The sequence below is a fragment of the Gigantopelta aegis genome, chromosome 12 (genome assembly GCF_016097555.1).
Source record: "Gigantopelta aegis isolate Gae_Host chromosome 12, Gae_host_genome, whole genome shotgun sequence".
In the NCBI taxonomy this organism is placed as follows: Eukaryota; Metazoa; Mollusca; class Gastropoda; order Neomphalida; family Peltospiridae; genus Gigantopelta; species Gigantopelta aegis.
The window spans coordinates 27,787,033-27,803,117 of NC_054710.1; the positions used below are offsets into that span (position 1 = coordinate 27,787,033).

General features: G+C 36.7%; 2 protein-coding genes across 2 annotated transcripts in view; one reads left to right on the forward strand and one right to left on the reverse strand.

Annotated features, from left to right (window-relative positions):
* The first annotated feature begins 7,377 nt into the window (after positions 1-7,377).
* The window catches only part of LOC121386374, a 12,050-nt gene continuing 3,342 nt past the window's right edge, over positions 7,378-16,085 (forward strand). The window contains exons 1-3 of the mRNA XM_041517259.1: positions 7,378-7,474; positions 8,080-8,212; positions 10,133-10,203. Of these exons, the coding sequence (XP_041373193.1) occupies positions 7,385-7,474; positions 8,080-8,212; positions 10,133-10,203 (294 nt within the window). The 5' untranslated portion in view covers positions 7,378-7,384. The remainder of the gene's footprint in view (positions 7,475-8,079; positions 8,213-10,132; positions 10,204-16,085) is intronic.
* The window catches only part of LOC121386366, a 12,991-nt gene continuing 11,109 nt past the window's right edge, over positions 14,204-16,085 (reverse strand). The window contains exon 6 of the mRNA XM_041517249.1: positions 14,204-14,316. The gene's annotated coding sequence lies outside the window, so the exon portion shown is untranslated. The remainder of the gene's footprint in view (positions 14,317-16,085) is intronic.

Genomic DNA, 16,085 nt, shown 5'->3' on the forward strand with positions numbered 1-16,085 from the left:
ATAATAGTTATTTCAACACTTTGACAATGGTGGTTTATTTTGTATTGAAAAATAAACCACATATACACGTCGCTGTGTTACTTTGATAGATATTATTAGAGAACATTGCGATGCATCCGTAAAAATCAGGTATGTTTTGTTTCTTCAGTTCGAAGACTAATTCCTGACGTGACACGTTAGGTATTACGTAACCAACAGCTCGCCAGAGGACGTATTCACCGGGATGGTACAAAATGGTTGCTCCCGTTATATATAATAGCAGTCACATTTAACCGTTTTATTAATTAACTATACAATTATACTTGTTGATATTAAGCAACAATGTGCATTATGTATCGTTGAATATGCACACCAGTCCAAAAGCCTTGCTTTAGCATTCCTTTAACCATATACATCCAAACTATAAGGGCCGATGTCATGTGTCTGGTTTCGTAATTTAACACCGGTGCATATCAAAACCTAGGTTTAACACTGGTATACGTAAAACGCTGAACATTTTTACCAAGACCTACACTCGTGGTGCATTTCACACGTGTGTGGTTTACCCGTGTTTGCAAAACCACGATTTTTACATGGTTACTCACAGATATGTAAAGGGACATAAGCGAGGTATAGCTTACATTTTATAGTTGAAACGTATTACCGGTATATTGTTAGTATTCTCGTACGAGATGGGAGATCAGCAACCTCTCCCCTCACTGAGATGTTTGGGCAAAATGCGATGGTCTGAAATCGTTTCACCATGTATTTCCACAATATTAGTTATAATCCATGTAAAGTGCGTACAGAACCCTACATAGCTGTTGGCAATAATGTAAATATGAGCAAACGTTGTTACCCAGAATCGGGTATTTCCCTTTAATGATAATATTGAGATTATTAAAAATAAAAACACAATAACAATATAAAACAAACACTGTAATTGTTTTAGAATAATATGGCAGCAACTACATACCCCATTTTTTTCAGGTTCTGGGAGATGTACTGAAAACCGATTGTATTGGGCTATTAGTGTCCACACAGTACCATGGGTGACAATAATTCTGCCCGAGACCCACAGATCAGAATGAGGACCAGAGACTGGTTGTAGCTACACACACTTTGAATTTATTATCCTGCCTCTCCGATATTGCCTTTGACAAGGGTAAGTGAACGTTTTCCATGGTACAGCAGATAAGAGCGGGATCCTCTCGGTAACAAGAATGGGCCCTATCCCACTGCCATTCATACTGCACAATACGTAATAACCCCAGAAAACATTTGCCGACCAAACCTGTGATCCACCCTCACCTCCCAGATCCCTCCACATAGCCAATCACCTCCAAATTATAACATCACACACATATTTAAATTATTAGGCTCCATAAGATCACTCACCACTGAATTTTTAAAACAAAATTGGAAATACAGTTCCTGAGTCCCGAGCAAACATTACCAAAGCCGTACGAATGAAATAAAAAAAATCTGCATTCCTCAAGTCAAATAAGTGGGTGCCATCGTGGCAAAACAGATTTCTCAGAAAAAGTAATGTTTGGGTATTTAACAGCATAGCCCCCATCACCGAGTACAAACATTTCGATCACCTTGTTGACAAGTTTTCTAATGTTGTCAACTGCAACTGCAGAGACGGCACTATGCACACCATTAAATGGCAAAATAAAGTATTTAGTTTCTTGTTAGTAGGTTTCGTATGTGTAATACTTTGAGTTTTTATTCATACAATCCTCCTGCAAACCATCATGTTGCATATGCATATATAATTATGTTTTGGCGGGACGTAGCCCAGTAGTAAAGCACGTTCGCTTAATGCGCGGACGGACTAGGATCGATCCCCGTCAAGGACCCATTTGGCTATTTCTCTTTCTAGCCAGTGCTCCACAACTGGCGTAACAAAGGCGGTAGTATGTACTATCCCGTCTGTGGGGTGGTACATATAAAAGATCCCTTGTTGCTAATAAAAAAAGAGTAGCGTTTCGTCTTTAGATATATGTGTGGTCCTTAACCATGTCTGACGTCATATAACCGTAAACAAAATGAGTGCGTCGTTAACTAAAACATGTCCTTCCTTCCTTATATAATTATTTTACAGTTGCTAAACGGGCAGAGTGAAAATAATTGTTCTGTTCTGTCCAGTTCCGTAAAATTGCTTTATTTAACATTGGTTTGTGTCAAAATATAAATTTCTGTAAAATGTATGTTTATCTTATATCTTATGTAAAAATATGATGTTTATCTTAGCCAATTTCCATGTCCAATCCGCAACACCTAATACTTTTTAGTATAAAAATAAACAAATATTAAAATTAAACCACGTTTTGGCCAATTTGTTCAGCATTTTGAGATAATTAGTGTTTAATAATATTATTTTTGTGTTCCCGTTCTGAACAAACGCATTATCGAAAACATTTGTTAAATTGTACCTTGTACCATCTTGCAATTATATATAATTATATCATTATCAAATGACTTATTTCCGTCTCCATATGCGTCCTCTTAAAATTGTAAATATCCCTCCATCTCCTACTGTTGCAGCTGCTGCTACTCCTGCTACTACTACTACTGCTACTGTTGCTACTACTACTACTACTGCTGCTGCTGCTGCTGCTACCACTACTACTGCTGCTGCTGCTACCACTACTGCTGCTACTGCTACTGCTAGTGCTACTGCTACTGCTACTGCTACTGCTACTGCTACTGCTACTGCTACTGCTACTGCTACTACTGCTACTACTGTTACTGCTACTGCTACTAATACTACTGCTACTACTACTACTGCTACTAATACTACTGCTACTACTGTTACTGCTACTACTACTAATACTACTGCTACTGCTACTACTACTACTACTACTACTACTACTACTACTACTACTACTACTACTACTACTGCTGCTGGTACTACTACTACTACTACTACTACTACTACTACTACTACTACTACTACTGTTACTACTACTGCTACTACTATTACTGCTACTGCTACCGCTACTGCTATTGCTACTGCTACTGCTACTGCTACTACCACTACCATAACCGCTACCTACTGCTGCAGCTACTGCTGCTACTACGACACATACGGCTACTGCTGCTACTACTACACCTACTGCTACTGCTACTACTACACGTACTACTACTACTGCTGCTGCTACCACTACCAGTACCACTATTACTACTACTATTATTACTACTACTACCACTGTTATTAATAGTATTGCTATTACTACTACTACTACTACTACTACTACGACTACTACTACTACTACTGCTGCTGCTGCCACCACTACCAGTACCACTATTACTACTACTATTATTACTACTACTACTACTACTACCGCCACCATTACTACACATGCAAACATATGCGCACACAGATGCACATTCACATATTCAAATACATGTATACACATGGATATTTGAGATTTTGATGATTGTGTTCCTTTATATAACAATATGTTTGTATAAACAACACAATAGAAACAACACCAACAACACAATAGAAACAAGAACGACAACAACGATAATAAATGTATATATATATATATATATATATATATATATATATCGTTAAAAGTGTATGTTTATCTCTACATGACAGGCTTGTTTCGTGAGAGAGTTGAATTGCTCTCACTCATCGGATGTAGATTTAATTGCTCCGTCAACGGAAAGCTGATGACGTAATGGACTCTGTGACGTCGAGTTTACGTCACTATGCAGGTCTATAGGTGATGTGTGGTATGCCCACAAAAGGTATTTGCGTCTGTGTCGACATGCTGATACGAATTCATTCTTGGAGTTTAGTGTGCTGGTTTCAGGTTTATACATTATGAACAGTTTTTCCTTCAGGCAGAGGTTACATCTTTTGCTCGCTGGAGAGTATGGCTTTTCTTTGGATAAAATGTTCCACTTAATGGTGTATGGGGTGAATCTATCCTTCAGTGTCCAAAAGTACTGACTTAGCGCTGTTGCGTTCTTCTGTGTTGCGTTTTGAAAACTGCTCGCGTGCGCGGTATATCTCGTCTTAAATGTGTTCTCGGTCAAACCAACGTATGTTTCTTGCTTGTTGTCATCGAGTGTATTAACGGTAGCTTGGTATATTACTCCTTTCTGCAAGCATTTACCCTCAAGTGGACATTCAGCTCTTCGTCTACAGTTGCATTCTCTGGAGGGAACGGCGTCTTTGTCTCTGTGTTGTTGAAGTAGAGTTTTGTTATGCGCTGAAATTATTTTTCCAACATTAGGCATGCAGCTATAGCTAATTTTAACGGTGTTTGACATCCAGTAGCAGATGATTAATACTTCAATATGCTCTAGTGGTGTCGTTAAACAAAACAAAGTTTTTTTTATAACATATGGGGGGGGGGGGGATTTAGTTCAGTCGGTTGAGCTCTCGTCTAAGGTGATTGCGTCACAGGATCGAACCACCTCGGTGGATTCACCAACTGGTTGGTTTGTTCTCGTTCCAACCAGTGCACCACAGCTGGTTAAAAGCCGTGGTAAGTACTTTCTTGAAAGTGCATATAAAATATATCTTGTTACTAGTGGGACAATGTAGCGGGTTTCTTTTCTAAGACTACATATCTGAATTACAAAATGTTTGACATCCAATAGCCGATGATTAATTAATCAATGTGCTCTAGTGGTGTCGTTAAACAAACCAACCTTAAACCTGTTTTGTAACATATGAATACAAAGAATGCGATAGAACAGGGTTTTTTTTAAAACTTAATATAAATAATTTTGCGTTATTGGTTTTATTATTTTTACTTAGTCATGTAAAAATGCCAAAGCTGATAGAACAGTTTTGTTTTGTGTTACTGGAAATAAATTTATTTTATTGGTTTTACTTAATCATATGAAAACGTTAAAGCTGATAGAACAGAGTTTGATTTACTGTAAATATGTTTGTTATTGACTTTACTTAGTCATATGAAAATATCAAAGCCGATAGAACCGTTTCTGTATTATTGTAAACAATTTTGCGTTATTGACTTTACTTAGTGATATGAAAATGTCAAAGCTCATAGAACCGTTTATGAATTATTATAAATCATTTTGTGTTATTGACTACTTTGTCATATGAAAATGTCAAAACTGATAGAACAGTTGTTTTTGGTAGTTACTGTAAATCATTTTGTGTTATTGAATTTATTTAGTCATATAAAAATGTCAAAGTTGATAGAACCGTTTTTGAGTTACTGTAATTAATTTACTTAATTATACGAAACTGTCAAAGCTATGGTTTTTTGTAGTTACTGTAAATCATTTTGTGTTATTGTCTTTAAGTAGTGGAGTTTTGTGACGACCAACAACAACGGCAAGAGAGTGGGTTCGGTTATAGGACTCAAGAGACGCAGTATGTTGCTGATACCAGGCGAAGATAAAACTAACAAACGCTGCTTCACTAAAACCATCAACCAACACGACTTCGACACGGTAAATGTAAAAGATAATCAACCACTATTTTGCCAAATGCCCATTTGACTCTGCATTGTCCAGAGATACGGTTCTGACCATGCATTAGGGTTTTGTCGTTCAGATTTTTCAGTCAAAATTACGAACTATGAGCTGTATGGTTTAAATATATTTTACTGTATACTTTAAATTCACAATAACGAGTACAAATTTCTTTCTTTTTTTTTACTTTCAGATAAGCATCATAGATCGTAATATAAAATACCAATTATAAACGTTTCATACTGTATACGAAAAAAAAGACACCTTATACGTGTAATAACGATGTTGAAGGTGAATACCACTTCATGCTAGTTGACCCATTATTCCAAAACTTAAGAGAACGATATATTAAGTTATACTACAGACGAAATCCTTCTGTCCTAAAATATATACAGCTGATGCAAACCCCAAAACACTAAAGATTTAATTAATATTGGTAAATATATTTGGTTGCCATACAAGTTACGGCACTCATCTGTTGTCTAATACTATAACAGTTATTACTTGTCAGACTTGTTATAACTGTGAATGTATTACTTCCATGCATGTACGTATTTAATATATTTTAATTTTGATTTAATTTTGATTTATATATTTTAATGTATTGTTACTTAATATTTTAGATCAAAAGTATGTGATTCATTGTATATAAGATTTTTTTCTTGTGTTTGTTTATATATACTGTGTAAATATGTTTTGCTGATAAGCTTGTAGCTTAAAGCAATACACGAATTGATGTGACACCATTGTAAAGTTTTAGTACGTTCGCTATATAACATAATATAAATAATACATCACCATTCAAGAACAAAATATACGAACTTCGTATGCGTCACTATTCAAGCGTGTTAACTATTGGTCCTTTTTCTTTTTAGTCCAATAACAATTCTAATGCATAATGTTCAATAATTTCTAAAAACAATGAAATAGCTTTTATTGGAAATGAAAACATGTGTTATTAGTCCATGGGCCAGACCCCGAAATTTAACGAATTGGTATCACCTGGGCGGGCAAATGTTCATGGTGATTGTTTATAATAGCCCTATGCCTGTAGTTAATAAATTAGTATAATAGATTTTTGTAAGGAGTAGCTTTTAGTGGATATCACCCCATAAACATAGTGATGCGAGGACAAATTATTGTACAATATTTTGGGGTAGGGATAACAAAATGTGTCATAACTTTACAACCAATGGACATAGCCACACACATTAGCACACACAATGTTTATATTAAACCCCGCTACATACTGATATTCAATATATACAAATTGGTGTAATAATGAGGTCACCAGATGTCAAAAGGTCATGACATTTTGTTTAAGTTTAACATCCGACACTTTGGCATTAATGGTACTACCGCTTCCTGTATGAGGGACATATTTCAACTCAGATCCATAGAATGTGAATGATAGACACCCCGTGAGTAAATAAAGGGGTCATTGTTAAATTATTTTGAAAACAGGTGTCTTTACAACAAACGACAGAACGTCATATTTACAAAACTAACATAACAGTGTGTAAAACCAATAATTACGCTCTAGGTATTTTGGATACCTTGACATTTGTTTTGTTTGTTTTGTTGTTTAGTTGTTGTTTTTTTCGTTTGAGAATGCTGGACAAATTTCATTTTCAGGTTACTATTAAAATGCTTTGGTTTGGTGTCTACGAATGTTTATTATACTAACGTAGCCGTAGTATGCTTGCTTACGTGTCAGTAAACGTAGTGTTATGACCTGATTCATTTATATTTAATTTGCACCTAATTTGCAAAGTTATGAAATTTTGATATGCCGTAAACTGAAAAAAAAAATCATATTTTGTCATTTCATTAGATACGCCACCTTTTATGTGGGAAGTATATAATTCTAGTAATGTGTATTTCATTTGGTTTCTTCAAAACGTGTAATACATTCCAGGGTTACGTTGCCATGAAAGACCCAGTAAAGCGATCGTGCTGGTTGAAGCCTCTTGGTGAAAGAGAGACATATGAAGAAACGAAAAGGATCATTGACAGTGGAGTATGTACTCAGTTTAAATGAACATTTCCTAAATTAAATTTACATATTCCCCTTATTAGTATCATCATTATAGATGCGTATTAATATATGAATTTTAAAATATGAATAGTTAATACATAAATATAATATAAATACAATCATTTACTACTATTACTAAAATGTTTTAATAAATTTAAAATAACAATAGTTTTAGTAATAAAATTATTTAATAATAATAATAATAATAATAATAATAATAATAATGATGACGATGAAGATGGTGATGACGATGGTGATGAAGATGACGATGACGATGATGAGGACGATGACGATGACGATGATGATGGCGATAATGATGACGATGATGATGTTGATGATGATGATGATGATGATGACGATGATGATGATGATGATACTGTATATGTATATATCCCAAGTAATATAAATATGATAGTCTTAAAAATGTACAGTACCTATGGCTAAAAGTTAGTTTCTGGCTTACATGAGTCATTTCATATTATAAATGTATTTTTTAAATGTATTGATGGATGGAAGAGCGATACATTGTCTTTCAATCGTGTATTGACTGAAATATTATAACATGGCTTATTTTTTCTTTATTCAAGAAAGAAATGATGCAGACCGATGAAAACTGGATTATCCCTAAACGATCTCTGAAGAAGGACCAGGTGAAGAGAGAGGTTGGAAGTCTGTTGGCCGACTTCTGTTCTGACTCAGATGTCTACATGCTGAAAAGAGGTAGAGCGAATGTCACAATTCTACACATTTGTAACAGCCAAATTAAAGTTAAAGTTGGGGGGGGGGGGGGGGGGGGGGGGAACAGAGAGGCCCACGAGCTTGTTCACCAGTTCTGTGACAGTACACATTCCAGGCTAACGGATACAACATATCCTTCTGAAAGAAAGTTTGTTTTGTTTAACGATACAACCAGAGCACACTGATTTATTAATCATCAGCTTTTAGATGTCAAACATTTGGTAATTATGACATATAGGCTTAGAGAGGAAACCCGCTAGATTTTTTTCTATTAGTAGCAAGGAATATTTTATATGCACCATCCCTTAGACAGGATAGCACATACCACAGCTTTTGATATACCAGTCCTGGTGCACTGGCTGGAACGAGCAATAGCCCAATCAGCCTACCAATGGCGATCGATCCTACACCAACCGTGCCCTTTACGCTGGCTTATGTTCCGCCCCCTATTGATCTTAAAGCATATTCCAAGTAGCACGCAAATAGGGATGACGTTTTGTGTGTTGAATAAATGTAGTCCAAGAGAAATCTTGTTACATCACAAACTGCAGCATAACGCCCTATTTATCTTTGATGGTTTTTCTTTACGGGAGAATATATACATATATATATATTCTTCACCCGTAAAGAAAAAATACATCGTTGCGCGGTGACTGTTTTGACAACGCCTATTGCTACATGTATTCTTAAAGGGACATTCCTGAGTTTGCTGCATTGTAAGATGTTTCCGACTAATAAAATATTTCTATGATTAAACTTACAAATTAAATATATTTTCATGTTTAGAAAATATCAGTGCCTGTATATTCAATGTGTTTCTGGTCGTCTTAATATTTGTAAGAAGCCCAAATTGGATTTTGTCTTCAAATAATTTCGTACGTACGAAAAATAATAGTTTAGGAAACAAAATGAAACTGAACCAATTACAAATATTAGAACGATCAGAAACACGTTTATTATACAGCCACTAATATTTTATACAGACAAATATATCTGATATGTAATTACAATCGTTAAAAACTCGGGAATGTCCCTTTAAATTTGTAAATTTGTGTTATTTATATTTTAATATAGTTTAAAAGTGATGTTCTACTTTAACTCGACGTCAAGCCCCTTTTTTATTCTCTGAATTTTTTGTATTATGTAATAATTATTTGGGATATGTATATACATTTTATTTAAGGTATTATTTCAATGTCAGTCTCTCGTAATTCCGTATGGAGTGGCTTGTGTACTTTTATTCCTGTATTTTTGTATTTTAATGTTTATAAACCTGTGTACACATGGTGAGACTTAAATAACAATACAGTGGACTCTGTCTGTCTGTCTATCGATCTATCTGTATTGACGTCTATGGGGTTTGATTTGCTTTTTTTAAAGTTTTTGTCCAATTGTGTTGACAGTTTTCTTTAAAGACAATCGGCCGAATTTTTAAACCTGTTTAAAAAATCCAAAACACATAGGTGTTTAACCGCTGTAAATATGCGAGCGTAGGACTAAAAACGAGCTTTGTAAGTTCATTGTAATGCATTGTTAGATGTATAGAGTTGATATCACCTCATTGATACAGTTATCACAGTTTGACGACGAATAACCGATATATTTTTCGTTCTATGATGTCGTTAACCATTGTTTTCATTCATTCATTTATTCATTCGTTTCTTCGATGTATGTTTCCACTTTAAATTACCACCGTGTCAAAACGTTTTGCACTTCTTCTTCTTCTTCTCCTTGCTGTTCTTCTTCATTTCATCTCTTTCTTCTTCTCCCCATCCTCTTTCATTTTGTTGTTCTTCTTTTTTTGTACTTTGTCATATTCTCGATCAGTTTTGACATAAGTTGTACAGTCTGGCTGAGATATTGTCTTCACTACAAATGTTGTCTATCATAATATCTTTGAAGATACCCTGGGCCGCACTCGACGATCGAGGAGCTGTACTCGTAACTGTGGAATCTGTGCTGTAGCAGCCAAGGTGAGCAGAATTATAGGAATGCTAGCCGGAAACCCATATTTGTTTTGTTATATTATTATTATATATAAAATACCAACACTGTGTTTGTGCATCTGAGCAACAGCGATGGTGCGCGGTCGGTCTGGGATCGATCCCCGTCGGTGGGCCCATTGGGTTATTTCTCCTTCCAGCCAGTGCACCACGACTAGTATATCAAAGGCCGTGGTATGTGTTATTCTTTTTGTCCTCCAACGCCATATAACCGTAAATAAAATGTGTTGAATGCGTCGTTAAATAAAGCATTTCCTTTCTTCCCAACCCCACTGCCACTAAAGCGAGTGCCTCACTTCTTCAGCTACTGTTTCTATGGGCCTGGGGCCCATTTCACTAGACATCGTGGGCTGAATTTACAAAGTCTGTTTATGTCTTACACGCGTGTAACTACATACGTTTACAATGCTTAAACACCTGACTTACACGCGTGTAACTACATACATTTACAATGCTTAAACATCTGACTTACACGCGTGTAACTACATACATTTACTATACTTAAACACCTGACTTACACGCGTGTAACTACATACATTTACTATGCTTAAACACCTGACTTACACGTGTGTAACTACATACATGCGTTTAAGAAAAGCAGGCTTCGCAAATACGGCCCCGTGAGTTTACGACCCCGACTAGCAGTTATGCCTGTCATACATTTACACGTGTTTGGCATCTATTTCACGCAGAACATTACATCATTACAGAAGATGAAACGTTTTAAAGGGGCATTCCTGTGTTTGCTGCATTGTAAGATATTTCCGACTAATAAAATATTTCTACGATTAAACTTACATGTTAAATATATTTTCTTGTTTAGAATATCAGTGTCTGTATATTCAATGTATTTCTAGTCGTCTTAATATTTGTAAGAAACCCAAATTGGATTTTGTCTTCTAATAATTCCGTACGTACGAAAAAAAAAAAATTAGGAAATAAAATGAAATTTAACCTAGTACAAATATTAGAACGATCAGAAACACGTTTAATATACAGCCACTAATATTTTATGCAGAAAAAAATATATTTGATATGTAATTACAATCGTTAAGAAGTCTCCGTTAGTCGATAACATCTTAAAAATTGCAGCAAACTCAGGAATGTCCCTTTAAGGATAACATAAATTGAAATATGAGTATTTCAAATTGTATTAGTTTTACTATTAGTAGTAATAAAAGTTGTGGTTTAGTCGTAGATTTACGCTTACGTGCAAAATTAGGCTTACGATGTTAGTGTGAAACTGGGTCCTGGGCTTCGTTCTACGAAGCGATCTTAGCGCTAAGATCACCAAGGTAGTTAGGCTATTAACATGGTCAGTAACATTATAATTTATGTATGGGCACTGACCCAAGTTATCACTTGCAACACATTGTTTAAGGTTAAATCTATAAGCACGATAGGGCGGGACGTACCCGCCCCGGAGTCGGTCACTGGCGTAGTCAGAGGCTGAATCCGGGGTGGGCGTGCCTGAACCCTTGTGGATAGGGGCACGTAAAAAGAGTTTCCCAGTTCCCGGGACGTACCCCAGTAGGAAAACGCTCGCTTGATGCGCGGTCGCTCTAGGATCGATCCTCGTCGGGCTATTGGATTATTTCTCGCTCTAGCCAGTGCATCACGACTGGTATACCAAAGACCGTGGTATGTGCTATCATGTCTGTGGGATGGTGCATATAAAAGATCCCTTGCTACTAATGCAAAAAATGTAGCGGTTTTCATCTCTATGACTATCAAAATGTCCATATGTTTGATTTCCAATAGCCGATGATTAATGTGCTCTAGTGGTGTCGTTAAACAAAACAAACTTTTTATAAGCAGAACAAGCTCGTGGGTGTTCTATTCCCCTTCCCCCAATTTTAGCCGAAAACCTTGACTTTTTTATACTATAATGTAACGAAATAATAATAATGATAATAATAAAATAATATGCTTGTGTTCCCCTTACCAACCCACAAACACGTACACTATACACTTCTGCAGAGGGGGGAAACTCGCACACAAATGTGTTGTCACTATTCAAGGGAGAGTTAACTCATGATTGCTTTTAGCCAAAAAACAAAAAAAAAACGCAAACATTTTCCATAAAATTCCTTCATTTAAATTAGAAGTACTTACATTTTATTATTCATAATATTCATTTCCGTACACCTGAAGTGGTTCTGGTCATTCAGGGTTTCGTCTGAGAAGTAATGGTTATCAAGACAAGCTCTAGTTATTTCCCCGTTTAAACACCACAGACTTTAGCTTCTTTCTTTTATAACCATATACAAATGTGTTACAGGTTTGTAGATTAACTAAACTTAGTGTCCATTTTCACGAGCTAAAACTAGGGTCTGCCCCTTTAAAGGGACATTCCTGAGTTTGCTGCAATTTTTAAGATGTTATCGATTAACAGAGATTTTTTCATGATTGTAAATATTATTATTTTTGCTAATTTTTTTCAGCATCAACAGTAAAACATCACTGCTTTGTGTACTTCGCTGCAGATGAAGATAAATAACAATAAGCTGTAAGCAACTCTATTAAACACTAAGCGCAGAATAAAGATGTTTAAGCAGTATCAACATAAACTGTTTTTTTGTGTTTGTTCGTCCAGTGCTAGTGCATCACAAATGGTATATCAAAGAAAGAAAGAAAGAAGTGTTTTATTTAACGACGCACTCAACACATTTTATTTACGGTTATATGGCGTCAGACATATGGTTAAGGACCACACAGATTTTGAGAGGAAACCCGCTGTCGCCACTACATGGGCTACTCTTCCGATTAGCAGCAAGGGATCTTTTATTTGCGCTTCCCACAGGCAGGATAGCACAAACCATGGCCTTTGTTGAACCAGTTATGGATCACTGGTCGGTGCAAGTGGTTTACACCTACCCATTGAGCCTTGCGGAGCACTCACTCAGGGTTTGGAGTCGGTATCTGATTTAAAAATCCCATGCCTCGACTGGGATCCGAACCCAGTACCTACCAGCCTGTAGACCGATGACCTGCCACGACGCCACCGAGGCCGGTCAAATGGTATATGAAATGTCTTGATGTGTACTGTCATGTCTATGGAGGATACATATAACATATCCCGTGCTGCCTTATTGATTGGAATAAGATAGATTTCCTTGTGTTTTGTAATTGGCATACACACTAACAGAGAAAAAAAAACATACGAGAGAGAGAGAGAGAGAGAGAGAGAGAGAGAGAGAGAGAGAGAGAGGGAGAGAGAGAGAGGGGGGGGGGAGGGGGGGGGGGGGGGGAGGGGTGAGGCTAGAAGGCTATAGCATATGGTAATTTTATGAAAATAGTAAATGCTTTTGTTTGGGTTTTTGGTTTGGGATGGGTGTGTTTCAGATAAAGGTCTACGTTTAAATACATTAATATTTTAATGTATGTGTGTATGTGTGTGTGTGTGTGTGTGTGTGTGTGTGTGTGTGTGTGTGTGTGTGTGTGTGTGTATGTGTGTGTATGCATATATGTGTACAAAGCCCTCAGAAGATAGAGAGAGACAGGCAGACAGACAGGCAGGCAGACGCAGAGAGACAGACAGGCAGAGAGAGAGAGAGAGAGAGAGAGAGAGAGAGAGAGAGAGAGAGAGAGAGAGAGAGAGAGAGAGAGAGGGGAGAGACGTGGGAGAGGAGAAGGGAGAAGAGAGATGAGAGAGCGAGAGAGAGAGCGAGAGAGAGATGGGGGGGGGGGGGCAGGCTAGCATATGGTACTTTTATAAAAATAGTAAATGCTTTTGTTTGGGTTTTTGCTTTGGGATGGGTCTGTTTCAGATCAAGGTCTACGTTTAAATACATTAATACCTCAGACGATAGGTGGATGGTAAACAAGTCATTTAGTATGTTGTGATCTGATTACTGGACATTTTTAATTAGAGCAATCGATTAGTAAAATACATCATGACATATCCTAAAATATCACAAATGCAACAAAACAAATAATTAAAAATATATTTAAAAAAAAAAAATCAAACTCGTGTCATAGCGAATGTATTGCTGTTTAAAATAATATTAATTAAAACAAAACTTGGGTTATTCTGCTGTGGTGTTACTTAAACCAGGAACAGCGTGGCTGCTACTCCACAACCTAAAAAAAAAGAAAACACAATAATTGAAGTCCTCATCATATACATAATATACATACATATATACCCAACAGCTTTTTTGTTATGTTCTGTTTTCATTTTCCATGTATAAAAGACAACGTTTTAAATTTTATCATTTACTTTAGTTTCAACTTATGTTCGTGCTTATATTCAATTAAGCTTCAAGCACGCTGTCCTGGGCACACACCTCAGCTATCTGGGCTGTCTGTTCAGGACAGTGGGATAGTGGTTAGTTGTTAATGGTTAGTGAGAGATACGAGGGTGTAGTTGTCTTACACCTACCATTGAGTCGTTTAAAACTGGCTTAGGGTGGGAGCCCGGTACAAGCCTGCGAACCCTGTACTACCAGCCTTGTTTCGGATGGCTTAAACCATGACACCATCGAGATCTGTTGAATTTTATGAAGTCTTTTGGTCTTGTTTTTATAGTAATATAGTCATCGTAATGCTAAAATCATGTTTCCATTCTAGGGATTTTATTAATATTATGCAATCACAAAAAAATATATATATAATAACAATCGAACTAACATCAAAACATCATCTCCAAAAAACGGTTGAGACGAAGTTTGATTATGACTATTTTTAAATAATAATATGCATAATGAGTAGTAAGGGAACGAATAATAGACGCTCATGTCAGAAGAAAGGAAGGGAATAGTTTATTTAACGACACACTCAACACATTTTAATTACGGTTATATGGCGTCGGACATATGGTTAAGAACCACACATATATTGAGAGACAAAACTCGCTGTCGCCACTCCATGGGCTACTCTTTTCGATTAGCAGCAAGGAATCTTTTATATGCACTATCCAACAGACAGGATAGTCCATACCACCGCCTTTGTTACACTAGGTGTGGAGCACTGGCTGGAACGAGAAATGGACCCACCGACGGGAATCGATCCTAGATCGATCGCGCATCAGGCGAGCGCTCTACCACTGAGCTACATCCCGCTATACCATGTCAGATGAAATGTTTTGTTAATACCTATCGACATGATTGTCATAAATATAGCATGTTCATTTTGGCATTCACTCATTTCACATGGACCGTTCACCTGAGGTGTTAGGGTCGAACCGCCCTAGCGGACCCTTAGTCAGTACCCCGCGACTGATATATCAAAGACCATGGTGCGTGTTGTTCTTTCCCACAGTGCATACAAAATTCCTCTGAAGACTACATTATTACGAAATGTTTGACATCCAATAGCAGATAGTGTTTTTTAAACAAAGCACCTTGACCTTAATACATGGACTGTTCGTTTAATATTGATTAAAGCACATCACCCTATTGATATATCCCCCACCACGTCCAGCACCACATCCACCACCACCACCAACGGACACATTTTGTTTCATTCGAAAGTATTTTGTGTTAACACCAGCCAAACCTAAAAAGTTGATTTTAAACAATGTGCTGGGGTGTAGATTTCGTGATTGTCATCGATGAGGCCAGTGTGAAATTGGGACGTTAGTTATTAGACCGTGAAAAATGTTTTTGGGCCTAACAAATTTTCGAGTCATACAAATATCTAAAGTTACCCACTTTGGGCATTTAATGTATTTCTGACTTAGAGGATTGTAAGGCGATGGGATTGCACTTGTCTACCACCTACAACCAGGAACGGTAAGTCCACTACAAAGACTTCTAGGTTCAGTGAACTCCATGGTCTAGTAGAGATAAGTTGCTGGACAATTAAGTGACGACAGTGGTTCAAATCCCGTCAAAGCTGGCCACATATTA